This window comes from Elephas maximus, chromosome 5, assembly GCF_024166365.1.
Source record: "Elephas maximus indicus isolate mEleMax1 chromosome 5, mEleMax1 primary haplotype, whole genome shotgun sequence".
Taxonomy (NCBI): Eukaryota; Metazoa; Chordata; class Mammalia; order Proboscidea; family Elephantidae; genus Elephas; species Elephas maximus.
This window is the reverse complement of record NC_064823.1, coordinates 148119701-148134774: the sequence shown is the minus strand read 5'-3', so window position 1 is coordinate 148134774 and position 15074 is coordinate 148119701. Positions and strand designations below refer to the sequence as shown.

The 15074-nt window shown below is 42.2% G+C and overlaps 1 protein-coding gene and 1 long non-coding RNA gene across 11 annotated transcripts in view; both read right to left on the bottom strand.

Moving 5' to 3' along the window:
- The window catches only part of LDB2 (LIM domain binding 2), a 486472-nt gene extending 478382 nt beyond the window's left edge, over positions 1–8090 (bottom strand). For 4 of the 10 annotated variants that reach the window (XM_049887012.1, XM_049887017.1, XM_049887019.1 and 1 more), the window contains exon 1: positions 7734–8083. In XM_049887012.1, coding sequence (XP_049742969.1) covers positions 7734–7865 — 132 coding nt within the window. In that variant the 5' untranslated portion in view covers positions 7866–8083. Of the gene's footprint in view, positions 1–7733 lie in introns of all 10 variants that reach the window. The other 6 variants (XM_049887016.1, XM_049887015.1, XM_049887014.1 and 3 more) reach the window with 6 other exon arrangements.
- Positions 8091–9310: 1220 nt separating this feature from the next.
- Positions 9311–13077, bottom strand: LOC126077476 (uncharacterized). Its single transcript, XR_007517758.1, has 3 exons — positions 13024–13077; positions 10380–10486; positions 9311–9412 (listed from the first exon to the last, which is right to left on the bottom strand). It is a non-coding gene; the product is annotated as an uncharacterized LOC126077476 (long non-coding RNA).
- Between the last annotated feature and the right edge of the window lie 1997 nt (positions 13078–15074).

Sequence of the window (15074 nt, the reverse complement as noted above, 5' to 3'; positions counted from 1 at the left end):
TTACAGAAGAAGATTGCCACACTTTCTGTCTCAGAGGGTCTAGTGGGTTCAAAACACTGAGCAGCCAAGTGCCTAACCACTGCACCACCAGGGCTCCTTAAACAGAAAGAACAGAGGCCTAGAATTTCCACCAGAACAGGGAAGACCTCTCTTCTTCAGAGTAGCCTGCCAAATCTTTAATGCTAAGCCTTATGTTTTAAATTGGTAGACCAAAATGCCAAATTATGCTGGTCAATAGGGATACAAAGGCCCGAGCAGGGTGCAGTCGTCATGGCCTCCGATACAGAAGAGGCAGAGGTAATATTGTCTCACCAGCATGCCTCAGGAAAGAACTCCAAATGGGGGAGTTAGAATGTCCCAACCTGGGAATGCTCATACATAGACTCATGTCCCTGAGCCTCAGTTTCCTTATTTGTTAAAGGAGAACCAGAAATGTGTGCCTCTCAGGCTACTGGGATTTATCAAATGAACTCCGTTTTACCTCCAATAATTGGTAATCATTTACTACACAGACAACGGCCTTGCAAGTAGCTACAAGTTGGCTGGAAGGGTAGGAGAGAACCATCGTCTCCTACACCACGAGGAACTTTTGCAGAGTCTGAAGATCCCTGAGGAGTGGGTCAAACTAGAATACAGAGAAGACAAGCCTGCTGGGAGCTCTTTACCCTCCATGTCTTTATTTTCTCCAAGATTGTTAATTGCTTACTTGCAAAGGAAGCCCATACTATGCCCAATTCAAATTCTAACGTACCGTTCTACTACTTACATTGGTCATTATTGGGGAGGGATTGGCATCTCCAAAAATAGGACTGATTTTATTCTCATCCCACTACTGTTTAAAACAATCATCCAAACACCACCTCTTGCTCTTCCAGCAAAGAAGAGGCCAGCATTGCATGGAAATCTAAATATTTTAAGTAAAAAAATAAAATCAGAATGATTACGCATACCATTCTATAATAATGCCAGTGACTCTTCAGATAAAGTAAGCGTACTAAGTTATCTCCGTAAAACCAAAAACAACCAAACCCATTGCTGTCGAGTCGATTCCAACTCATTGTGGAAGTGTAATTTAGGTTATTTTTCCAATACCAGAGTATGTTTTCTATCACTGGCTCCATCCCTTAGGAGTTCACAAGGCCCTATTTAAAAGTAAGTCAGGTATTTCAGAAAAAAGCATTAGAACCAAGTTAGGTAGATAGGGTCAACTTCCCAGTCATCTCCAAGTCAACCCGTGCTGGGAAAAATAAATGTGTCCACATAAGAGATACATACAGGTGAAACTGGGATCCTGGCAGGTACTTATTTCAAGGAAGGTGTTATGGCAAAGTAGTTAAGAGCACAAACTCCAGGGCTCAACTATTAACTGTGTGACATTGAAAAATTCACTTAACTCCTCTGTTCCCAGTTTTCTCATCAGAAAAAAAATACAGATGCTAGTAGTACCTACCTCACAGGGTGATAATGAGAGCTACATGAACTGACCTACAGAAAACACCTAGCACCGTACCCACCAGGTAGTGAAGACTCCATAAACGCTAGCCATTATCATCATTATTGCATTTCAATACACATGTATGCCCATAACACACATGGTGCCTTAGTGGAAGAGTTGGTTTCCATGTCTCCCTTACCTACCAAATTATAAGCTTCCTGAGAACAGAAAATAATCATCACCGTATTTCTAGATTCTAACATAGTGATTGCCTGAAGTATGAAAACTTTCAGAGGAATAACTGAATTTTAAGTATTAAGTGTTGCCTATGTTCAAATGCGTGCAGCCATTATATAAATAATAAAAATTAAAAAAAAAAAACTAGGTTCAAAATGATAAAAACAAAACAATGTCCCAGTCAGAAAAAGGCCAAAGGTATAAACAGTATCTACACACTTTTTTAAATGTTCTCTTCTCTGACAATTCAAAAGGAGATTGTTTTCCCAGATCAACTATTTTTTTTAAACGTGCCAACCAAACTCAAATTAGTAATTTTATGAATCATGTTCTTGACAACGTATAAAGTTGGATGTTTGGGGTTGTTTTGTTTGTTCAGAAAGGGGGTGCTCTGGGTTCCCCACGAAAACTGAGTTGATGTGGACAGCTCTAATAAAAGGGGATTTATAGCCCTGTTCTCCATACAATTTAAATTCATTTCTTTCTAAAACCCCAACAAAAAGCAAGACGCTTTGTAAAATGCGTACTGTTTAAATCTTGTGTCATAATTTGCACACCAAAGAGGGAGAAATTCAAACTTGCATGGATTTTAGCCTGATAAGAATCTGTGTTCAAAGCCAGTTGAGAACCTTCCCCGCCCCCCCCCACCTTGGCTTCCTATGAAGAGTTAGTTTGCAGCAATTTTTAATTAAAAACAGTTCCATAGCAAAAAAAAGAAAAAAAGACTTCAGGAAAATAAAATCAGTACAAAAATCCTGCAATGTGTTCTCTGAGACCGTGTAGAGATCTTGAAAAATAAGAGAGTTTGGAAGTTCTCAGTTTTAAAACTGCACTTTTGGTTTCATTTAACATTTTCAAAATAGCTTTCCTTACCACTACCAGTGCCCTCCCCCCTACTCCTCAGCAGCCCCCTGCGGAAAAACTTGGAGTTTCGTGTTTAACACTGAAAATCATTCATATACCTCAGAGCAATGGCAACATTTGTTCTTTCTAAACTTCCAGGAAACAAACAAAAAAAGTTATCACAGGGCATTTTTTTTTCCCCCACCTTTCCAAAACACCTAATCTCATTTTAACTAGATCCCAACTGAACATCAATGATACCAAGCTAGTCTATGAATAAACATGAGGTTACAACTTGAAACGCCGGGTGACTGAAGTATTTAAAAATGTAGCTGAAAGAAAAGAGGACTCAGAGTCCTCCACCCCTTCCCACCCCCACCCCAGGGAGATTTAGGGTTGAGCTGAGGAGGGTTGAAAAGTCCCCGATGGAAATTTCAAGGTCTTCACACATTTTTAATATTCATGTTAAATCCTCTAAAACCCAAAACTGTATTAAGGCTAATAAAATCCTCGTGTGCGTGGCTTTCCACTGTAATCACAGTTTTCACTTTTGGAGTGGGATGTGTAACGTTGATAAAAGAAAAAAGAAACCTCAAAACAGAAGAAATGTATAAGGGAATATCGATGGTAATTTATGAAGGGATTGAGAAACATTTTCATCTGAGTGGAGACAGTTGTGGTCATTGGAGTGAGGGAACAAGGTAGAGAAAAGTAAACGACAACAAAAATTTTTCTAACTTTATGTAATAAACTTTCTTCCATTCTATACTAAACTTTTAAATCTCATCTCTTAAAATAACGGTCATTATGACGGTCATATATTTTCCTGGTATTTTTATCCATAGCACAGACCTCAGGAAATGAAGAAAAAATAGTTGTGCTTGTTAGTATTGAAGCTTTTTACGGAACAAATACTGACATCTTCAACACAGATTTCCACACCCTATCTGACTGCACTCTCTTGTGCAACGTTAAACTCTGTAATCGCGCAGTTGTGTTCTTCCAAAATACATTTGGGACAGATAGCAAGACCATTCGAACACGTGAATTTTGGAAGTGATCAGGATCAACTCATGCTACCACTCGCAATGGAAAACATAGCCCCCCTTTCAACAAACTGGGAAGTACAGTGAAACTTCCAACAAGCTGGGAATTACAGTCAACAACAGTGATGACGCAAAACTCCAAGAGTTTCTCTTAATTTCATTTTAAAGAGGGGAAGGATGCCCACGCGTTTCTTTATGCAGTTCCGCTGAGATTCGAGGTTGTGAAGTAATTGTGTTTTCTAGAACATTGGCAGCAGCATTTCAACCCTACTTTTTGTTGTTGTTGGCTTTTTAATGCATTCCCAGTTCTTTCAAGAAGGCCAAGTCCTATGATCTCTTAGGCACTGGTTTCCATTTGGCACAAAGATTAGATATCTAAATAATATCAGGTGATAAAATAAATGTGAAGATGAACACTTTAAGAGGAGTGGGAAGCAGACGCCAGAAGCCGCTTCAGCTCGACAGGAGGGACTAACACCCCAAAAGGCACCAGAGCTATGTTTCCCTGAGAAGGTGCCAAATTCAGTCACAAGGTTGCCCTGGTGCTCTTCCTCTTTTACCTACTGATTAACTGATGGGTTCCTCAACTCCTGTCTCTTGAGTAGCTACTTTGTCCCAGGAACTGTCCTAAGCACTAGCTTTAAACAAGACTGATCCCGCCTTCAAGTTGTCCCCACTGTTTGCTGCTTATTTCAGTTTCACTTGGTACCTGGTGGCACAGTGGTTAAGAGCTCGGCTGCTAACCAAAAGGTCAGCAGTTTGAATCCACCAGTCATTCCTTGGAAACCCTACGGGGCCGTTCTACTCTGTCCTATAGGGTCGCCATGAGTCAGAATCGACTCCGCGGCAAGGGTTTTTTTTTGGATTTTGTGAATTTGAACTGGGTATTGTGAGCAAAGAAATCCTATCTCTGCCCTTTCTTCTAGTTCAAAATGCTTTCTGGTAATAAAGAATACCGAAGCTTTTGCAGAAACTGAATTTTATTTGAAAGGGGCACTGCTGGTAATTTGCTGGCAAGGAGGCAAGATCCATCCCAGCTAGTTAGTGAGTGACACAGATAAGTTAGAAACAGGTTAGCTCCCAATCCAGTGCTCTTTAAACTAAAACTACCCAGCTTCTGAAGGGCTTGGGTTTGATTTAATTGGGATAAATGCATTAATCCCCTTGAGAGAAGGCCCTGAATGTCAAGCACAGAGAAGGAGGGTGTGTAGTCTACCATACAGGTAAACTTTGTGTTTTTTTTTTCCACTTTCTTCTCAAGAGAAGGAAGTTTCTAGAAAATTTCTCCAAACTCGATCCAGTATTGATTCATCATAAACGGATTTGCTGCAAGTCCTTTTTACCAAGTTTATATCCACAAAACCAAAAAAGAATGGAGAGTAGAGAGTGTTACACAGGTGTGTGTGTGTGCATGCATGCACCCACGTGCATGAGTGTGTGCTTTTAGGGTGCAAGAAATGATACTATGCCTTATGGAAGTGGGTACCAGAAGAGAGACAGAGAGAAGAATGGTTGGGTCTCCCTCACCAATGGTTGGATGCACTGGTTAAATTAAAAAAGTAATTGTTACTCAACAATTTGATTTTGTATGTGAATAAACTAGTCACTGTTGCTGGATTCCACTGTATTTTATTCCAACCAGCCCCTCTATGGGGCTTAGAACAGCATTATCAAAAATAGTAATTGTTGGTAAAGGCAGAGTGTAACTTTTCCATGAAAAGTTACTTTTTCCAAGTGTTGTCCAATTATACATCATGTTCAGTGTTTAACACTGAATGCTAATATTTCAGTATCGTAGGAGCAATGATTTCATTCTCTCCTTTTTTTATAAGAAATAAAAACAAATATATGGCATTGGGTTTATAACATCATTTACTGCTTGGCAAAAAAGAAAAAAAAAGAGGAAGGTGTCAGGACAATCACTGAGGTAATGATAAAAAGTAATCTGATTAAGGGGCGAAATGTTGGGATTTTTAGGCTCAGGGTTGGCTCTCGAACACACCAGGACATTGTTCATGGTGGCTTATTGTCACAGAGAGGCTTAAAAAAAAATCTCTAAGATACAGTCATAGCAAGCTTCCTTCTTCCAGTTCTTGAGTTGTGAAACGGTGTTTTCTATTCAGAGAAAAACCTTTCAACATAATACCCCATAACCCAAAAGTTAAGCGTTCCTAACTTTAGCCTTCACAAAAGACAACATGTCATGGTGAAAACACATATTATGAAAGGGAAGCTTTTCAAAGATCCTTTCTCAAATGTGAAACAAACGTAGAGATCTTATTCTACTATGCGGCTTTTTATGAGTGGCAGGGCAGGGAAGTCTCCCAGATAAGTCTCCAGTGTCAGAACTGGCCAAATAGTAAGAGAGGAGCACAAGGAACAGACACCAGAGAAATCTTCCTGAGTTCATAACTACAAGAGGATAGAAGAACCTCTTTCCAGAACTCCTCAAAAACTTTCTAAAATGTCAGGTGGACACAGGTTATTTTTTAATTCTGTTGCTGGTCAAGAATTCAGGCAGAATGGCCTCTAAACTTTTTTTTTTTTTTAAACCAGTCATATTTTAAACAGCGTTTTTTAAACTGTATTGCAATTGATGTATGTCTGAACTAGAAGACATTTTTCACCCTCCTAATTCTGAAAACAGGCTACTTCAACCAATAGCTTCTTCAGGGATTTAAGATTCCAACATACGGTGGCAAAGATCTGAATGAAACAAGCATACACGCCCACGCACACACACACACACACACACACACAAATATCATTTAATGCCAACAGCTCACCACCCTAAGCAAAACAGTTAACACTTTCATAGAAGCTGCTGGCTTCTAGGGAGAGCGGTAGTATCAATTACTGTTAACATCCCTGATGTATTAACATGTAAAGAAAATAACAGTGATAAAAACAGCTCAGTTATAAAAAAAAAAAAAAAGTCCTTCTCTAGAAGTCAGCCAATCAGAAAGCAGGTCACATCTTGTTAGCTGGATTAAATCCATTAAACATCATGAATTCTCCATGGCTTGGCTGACAATTTCGGCATGTGTGTTTTATTTGATAATACAACCTTAAATGAGTCCTTTTTTTCAGTCAGGAGTCAATGATCAATCTGAAATTCCACCTCAGCTATTCCCTAAAAACTCTTTGTCATAAATGCTCTGGGCATTTGCGGTCTGCTGAAAAGACTAAATTCCCAGCGAGTTCCACTTCCTAAAGTGACTTGAGTACACCCACAACAAACTCCTTGTAATTTAGTAAGAACACTTCAACACAAAGCCCCAACTTACAGGCACCTGGAAACCCAGCAGCAAGACCCACCAGCTAAGTTAGCAGTACAACAAAGTCAACCGGCATTAAATATTTAAATTGCAGGAGGCAACTCTGAAGTTTTGCATTTAGAAACTTCTGAAAGTCCAGTTCGCCTCCTGCTCCCAGAGTTGCTCTCAGAGGGGGCTGAGTTCCCTCTGGGGTAGAAGGTCACAAGCGTGCAAAACCTGGAGCGCACGCCACGCAAGCGCTGATCTAGCTCCGGGAGGCAGGTAGGGCTCCCTAGGAGGCACTCCCCCAACTAGAGGAGAAAGTCATGACCCCCTCCCTGGTCCAATACAACTGATTTCTGAATTTAACAGTGAAATACACAAACATGGGTCCCTCCAGGGCTAGTTCTGAAAGTATAGAAGGTTCCTCTCCTCTCCCTTCACCTCGACTTTGATGACTTTGAAAAGCAACCGCAGGTCACTGCTGACTTCCTCCAGGATTTGCTAAAAATATATATACATATATATTTTCCACAGGCAAATGATCACAAAATCCCTTGCAATTGTATCTGAACAAACACTAACCAGCGGGACTCAGAGCCTGCAAACCCGCGTCCTGGGAGAGCAGTGTTTCTGGAGACCCGGCTAGAGAAGCAAGTGCTGGGTTGTCTATTTAAAGATTCCGGCAGAAACTGTCCCCTGCTCCAAGAGTTGCTGTGCCTGGAAGCCTGAGCGTTCAAGCTAGTGGCTCCATCCTAGAGCTCCTTCCCACGTATGTGGTAGTATCCAGTGGGACACTTCCCTCCAAATTCATCCTGAAACCCTAGGAAAACCCCATGCACAGCTGGAAAAAAAAAAAAAAACAAAAAAAAAAACACATACACACAAACACACGCCCAGGGCTGAAGTACTTACCTCTGTGCGAGACTGCAGCCTCTTGTTCATCTCATAGATTCGGTACTCTGGCTGCACCATGTAGGGTGTATGTCTCCTATAAAATGGGCCGAAAGGAGAAGAATAGAAGGGGTCATGTGGAGTGCTGGACATCTTGCCTGCTTGTCGAGAATCAAGCTCAAGAGAGTAGCAGGAACGTCCATGCAGAGCACATGGGCTGTGTTCTTCGCAGTACAAAGTAGACACACGCTCACACACACACACACACACAGAGCAGGCAGGCAGGCAGGCACGCAGCCTGAGCACACTGGCTGGGAACTGCTGTGGGGGCCCTCTATAGCCAGGGAGAGAGAGAGAGAGGGAGGGAGAGCGGGAGAGGAGGGAGGGAGGAGGGAGAGAGAGCACGGGAGAGGAGGGAGGGAGCGCAGAGGCTCCTGAGAGGGAGGGAGGGAGGGAGGGAGGAAGGGAGGGGAGGAAGGAGGGAGAGAGGCACTGGATAGCTGTAGGCACCACTGCTTGTTTTAAAAGAAGCGGTTTGTGGAGAGGTCATTTCCTGTCCACACTGGAGCCTAGTTCACAAATATAATTCTGCTCACCGTCAGCCAGAGGTCTCAGGTTTGGATTTCATTTTTTTCTTCCCCCTCCAGCCAGGACCCTACACAACCTGATTGCTAAGCTTGTTAGCATTGAGGTGGTTTAACCGCTGCCTGAGCCTCTCACCCGGACAGCTACACGGTTGTCATGTATCAGAAATGTGATCACTACAAAACACAGAAGCACATCTGAGCCCGTGACTCACTCCCAGGCAAAGCTCCCCCTCTCTCTGCACTAATCCCCCTCTGGAGTTTTGGATTTACTTGCTGTAGTTCCAGGAGCTTATTATATTCTTTCCACTTGGACCCCTTCTCACCACGTCCCCAGCCCTGCCCCATCACCAGGTCCCCTCCTCCTCGTTCTTCTCTCAGACTTCACTCAAGTCCTCTGAGTCAGATGCTAGCCACTGGACTGCAATGGGTATTTAGAGGCAGTTTAAGGGGGCCTGGAAACCCTGGTGGCATAGTGGTTAAGTGCTATGGATGCAACTCTATGGGGCAGTTCTACTTCGTCCTGTATGGTTGCTATGAGTCAGAATCGACTTGACAGCAGTGGGTTTGGTTTGGGTTGGATTTAGGTTACCTATATTCAGGTAACAGCAATCTTTTGAAAAGTGAAATGCCTAAAATAAATGCAAAGGGTAATGTCTTTTTTTACTAGGAGGAAAGAATTCCAAAAGCAGACCTCCCAATAAGATAGGAAAAGCAAAGAAAGAGAAAACTTCCACAAATACGGCCATGGAAAATTCAGTTGAGTAGGAAATTGCAGATAATTGAATGGATCATCCCCAGATAACATGTCCAAGTTGGCTGGAAGCAAGGTCTTTATTTTTGAAGACTGGTAAAGTATATAAATCTTTTCCCCACTGTGGTATATGAGAACTGGAAATAAACCTAAACAGCCCATGGAACAGCAAGGAATCTCTACAGAGAATTAGATCTCTGTAACAATCGGGAGTCCCTGGGTGGAGCAAACTGTTAAGTGCTCAGCTACTTACCAAAAGATTGGTGGTTCAAATCCATCCACAGGTGCCGCAGAAGAGAGTCCTGGCAATCTACTTCTGAAAGATTGTAGCCATCGAAAATCCTGTGGAATACAGTTCTACCCTGCAACACATGGGTCACCATGAGCCGGAATTGACTTTGCCGCGCAGCAACTAGCGCTGGTAAATATGACAATCAAATTCTGTTGGAACCAATGGTACCTGGATACATGCCCCTTGAGCAAAACCCAACCCACCGAAAGTTTCAATGTATTGAGCTAACACCTAGCTAGGACAATGGTACAAAGGAATGAAAGCAGATCACTGAAAAGCACAATGAATGTAAGATCTGAAAGTAAATGCATACAAATGAGACATTTCTTCTTTTTAATAAGTGGATTAATTAACTTTGTGCCCCAAACATGACTTGGGGTATCTCCAAGTCACTCACCAATACTAATTCTGCGATTTACACTCTTAAGAACACTCAGGTGCAGGAATGCCTCCAAATTGCTGGCTGGGTCCGTTCCTTTCTACAATTACATGAAATGCTTGCAGAGTCTAGCCCAAACTAGCGCAGCCCAGCACACAATGTCGCTTGCCAGGATGAGATTAGTGGAGGTATTGTGCTAAGGTTGCTTGGAAATTTTGCAAGAAGACCCCAAGGCAGGCCAGCATGCTTGGTTTCAGGTTTCATAATAAATCCAAAAGCTGGACCAAATTTGCTGTAAGGTTTGTCAAAACATGCAACCTTCTAAAGACAGGATTTCAAACAAATTTGGCCTGATTTATGTTTTGGTATGGTGGCCACTGCAAAACGTAATGGTCCGTCATGTTTAAATTCCAAAACTCAAGACAGTTCAAGAGTTTGTGTTGATCTGGCTATTTCAACACAAGAGTCAAAATAACACCTAGCAGGTGTGAGCAGCCCGATATTGATCAAAAAATGGAAAAGTGCAAAAATTCTAGTTAGGCCATCACTTTGTGAATAAGGTTAAGTTTTGCTCTCATTATTTCTTGCAGGCTGTTCCTAGTTATAATTGGAAATATTTCTTTCTGGTACTACTTAAAGACTCCAGATTCAGAAATACCTGGAACTTGGTCCACATCGTTTGTCATTCCCACAACTTCAACGGTCTCCAGACTGGTCTCCCTGCTCTCAGCCCCACACTTCTCTTGTACGTTGTCAGAATGTGGGCTGTAGAAAAGTGAAACTCATCATGCCTCCTGCTTTTCCCTCCTGCCCATAGGAAACTGTCTAAGCTTCTTAGTGTGGCCCAAGGGCTCATTAAGACTAGCCTCCTCCCAGCCTCTCCAGCCCAGGGGCCCCTCCCTTATGAACTGTTTTGATTACTAATCCATTTACTCAACAGATACTCAGCTAACAGTGGACAGGAGCACAGGCTATATAGCCCCAGCCAGATGATGCTGCAGCCGTGGCTCTACCACTTATTCACGGTACAAACTTTAGCAAGTGCCTCAACCTCTGTTCCTCAGTCATCTCATTTATAAAATGAGGATAATGGTAGTCACTAGTACATAAGATTGTTGCAGAGGATCAACTGAGATAATACATTTGAATATATAACACACCGAATATATATGTTCAAAATACATTAGTTATTAGTAGTCCCTGGAGGCACAAACAGTTGAGCACCCAGCTGCTAACTAACCTGGGTTAGCAGTTCAAATGCACTTAGAAGCTCCTCTGGAGAAGGAGTCTACTCCTGAAAGATCACAGCTACTGAAAACCCTGGAGGGCAGTTCTGCTCTGAAACACGTGAGGCCTCCATGAGTTGGAACTGACACAAAGGCAATTGGTTTGGTTTTTTTAAGTATATGCTTAGAATTCCTGGGTGATGCAAATGGTTAGCTTGGCTGCTAACCAAAAGGTTGGAGGTTAGGGTCCATTCAGATGTGCCTCAGAAGAAAGGCCGGGCCATCTACTTCAGGTGAAAAAAAATCAACCCTTGAATACCCTACAAAGCACAATTCTACTCTGATACCCGTGAGGTCACCATGAGTTGGGGTCAACTCAAAGGCACCTGGCTGTATGGTTGATTGGTAATATATACTTAGACACTAGAGGATCAAACACTACAGCCTTCAGTATGAATTACATCTCAACATAAAGAAAACAGAAATCCTCACAACTGGACCGATAAGCAACGTCATGATAAACGGAGAAAATATTGAAGTTGTTAAGGATTTCATTTTACTTGGATTCACAAACAACCCCCATGGAAGCACAGACAAGAAATCAAACGAGGTATTGCATTGGGCAAATCTGCTGCAAAAGACCTCTTTAAAGTGTTAAAAAACAAAGACATCACTTTGAGGACTAAGGTGCGCATGACCCAAGCCATGGTACTTTCAATCGCCTCATATGCACACAAAAGCTTGACAATGAATAAGGAAGATAGAAGAAGAATTGATGCCTTTGAATTATGGTGTTGGTGAAGACTATTGAATATACCATGGACTGCTGGAAGAATGAACAAATCTGTCTTGGAAGAAGTACAGTCAGAATGCTCATTAGGAGTAAGAATGGTGAGACTCTGTCACATACTTTGGACATGACATCAGGAGGGACCAGCCCCTGGAGAAGGACATCATGCTTGGTAAAGTTGTCAGCAAAAAAGAGGAAGACCCTTAGTCAGAAGGATTGATACAGTGGCTGCAACCAGGGGCTCAAGCGTAACAATGATTGTGAGGATGGCTCAGGACCGGACAATGTTTCATTCTGTTGTACATAGCATTGCTATGGTTCACAACCAACTCGAAGGCACCTAACAACAATAACTACACTAGAGGACATTGGGAAGGCAAAATGGACACAGTATAGAGGCTCCCTGTCCTACTGCCCCTTGCAATCTTGTGGGAGAAGTGGGGAGATAACACAGAATAACAAGTAAACATTTAGAAATATAATTTCAAATTGAAGCATGTACTATGAAGGAAAAAAATCAAAGGAAGAGATAGAAAATAATTTCCCCTTTTGGGTGAGCGGTATGCCTTCTATATTTGTTTATATAGAAAATTCACAATTGTTGTCATTTTTAAGCACTCACTATATACCAGACACTGTGCTGAATGTCTTACCCACATGTTGTTGTCAGGTGCTGTCAAGTCGGCTTCAACTCATAGCGACAACAAAAGGAAACACTGCCCAGTCCTGTGCCATCCTCACAGTCGTTGCCATGTTTGAGCCTATTATTGCAGCCATTGTGTTAATCCATTACACAAATTCTCTTAATTTCACATTAAACCTATGCGATTGATTCAATCAGTATTATCACTTTACATATACAGAAACTGGAATTTCAAGAGGCTAAGAAAGTTCTCCACAGTCATGCAACTAATAAGTGACACATACAGAACTCAGACTCAGGCAGCTTGACTGCCTGGGCCTTAAGCATTTTGCAGCTGGGAGCCCAGTCATCTCTGTTCCTTGTGCCTGGTGGCCAGCATGTTGCTGAGCCCATGGTAGGTGCTCAAAACGTACGAACCTCAATAAATGCAAGAAGAGGCAAGAGGATGAGGTGACTCCCCTCACCTGGTGTTCATTCTTTTTCCTGCTAAATTTCAGGCCTCCATTGGCTCCTTCTGTCCACTCCTGCCTTTTTCCCTGAAGCCTTGCAGAACCACTCCCACCTTTCTTGTCCTCCAAAATCTCCTAGCACTTATTCCTGGAGCCACACCATTAGGTGTTTAATCTTTTTCCCATCAGGTTACCTGGTTGATTTTGTTATTTGTCTGCCTGTCCTCTTTCCCTTGCTTCTTGTCTTCTTCTGGACCAGCGTTGAGCCTGAAAAGTGAAGGGAAGGAAGTACTCATTTTGAGACTGCCAGTCAGTCTTACAAATATAATACCTGTACACCATAAAAGAATGAACCAGCCTAATCGGCAGTGTGGAAGCTCTGCTACCCCCCAAAATTGAGCCATGCTAATTCACGGACTACGTCGAATATTGTATATGCTCCACAATTCATGGTGCCCTAAAACCTGGCCTGGCCTTTAAGCTGGGGACCCCATTTAGCTGAATTCACCTTAGATCCTCCCCACAATGCTTATTTTACCTTCGATTTGAACTAGTTGCCAATAATTAAGGATTTCACTTAAGGTTTGGATTTTCATCTTCTGTTGAAACATCAGAAGATCTGGCAACAGTTGACCCCATCCACCCCATCTGTGTGGCCACGCTCAAAGATCTGCGTGTTAATGCTTGTGAGTTCACCCTGGTCACCACCCCTCTCTATTGCCTTCATCAGTGGTCTGGATTTCCATTTACCTGCCTGACTTCTCTGGATCTTAACTCATTGTCCCTTTTCTTAATCCATCCATTTGCACCCCCTTCCAATTCCTCCCACCAACCTGTTTCCTTCAGAACCCTAGATTTCTTACCATTCCTCTTTTTCTCCACTCTGTTCTTCTTACCTATTTCTGTGTCCTACATTTTTCTCTCTGCCTCTTCATTCAATACGTATTTAACTACCATGGCGCAAATGGCTAATGCACTTGGCTTCTAACCAAAAGGTTGGCAGTTCGAGTCTACCCAGAGGATCCAAGGAAGAAAGGCCTGGTGATCTTTACTTCCAGAGCCCAGTTCTACTTCTGACACACATAGGGTCACCATGGGTCGAAATCAACTCAACAGCAACTGGTTTTGTTTTTTGGTTTATGTGCAAGGGACAGGTGGGTTGGGGGGAGGTAAAGATAAAGACATATAAGACATGGTCTCTGCCTTCAAATGATTTACAGACATGTGATACATGCTCTCTTCATTGATTAGTGTACCAAGTGCTGTGCCAGGGGCTGGAATACAGCCACAGGAAGAAAACAAAACTAAACCCTGGAACAACCCCCAATCTCATGATCTTTACAGTAGAGAGGCAGTATAAGATAATGTTTTAGACAATGGACGTTGGAACTCACTGACTTAGCTTGAGTCTCAACTCCTGTGTTTAACTGTGTGACCTCAGGAAATTAACTTCTTTGTGAGTCAGTTTTCTTATCTTTAAAATAGGGATAATAATGACCCTAGGATTCTTAGGAGGATTAAATAAGTTAGTACATGTAAACGGCCCTCAGTTAATGCAATAGAATTGTTCCTGGCATTTACTAAGTGCTGGTAATTGTTACCATTATTACTAAAGAGTGATGGGGGCTAACCAATCTGAGAACTAGAAGGCAAGTAACACGGTCAAGTGTAGAGAGCAGCCTGTGACAGAGTGTAAGCATCATCAGTAGGCATGGGGCAGGAAAGACGTTAAGGCATTAATACAGTAGGCACTTTCAAGTTTACAAATGAAACACAAATTTACAAAGCACCTTAAAGAAAGCGGAAATTCATTCAAACTGTAGTAAAGTGAGGGAGGCTTTACAGAGGAGTTGGTATTTGCTTTTATCCTAGAAGGACGAGTGAAAAAGGCAAGCCTGAAAGTCTGAGCAAGAAATGCCAAGCAGAGGGGACACCATGAATGCGTTTGGCATCAATTTAGACCAAGTAACTTTGTTAAAGTTGATTCTGACTCATGGAGACCCCTTGTGTGCAGAGCAGAACTGTGCTCCATAGCATTTGCAAGGTTGTGACCTTTTGGGAGTAGATTGCCAGGCCTGTCTTCTGAGGTGCCTCTAGGTGGATTAGAACAGTCAACCTTTCAGCTAGTAGTCAAGCGCTTAACTGTTTACACTACCCAGGAACTCTTTTGTGAAAGCAGAAACAGTTTAAAAAAACAATGTTGAAGATTAATTCTAGATACTTTGTGTGCCGTTTTAAGGAATTT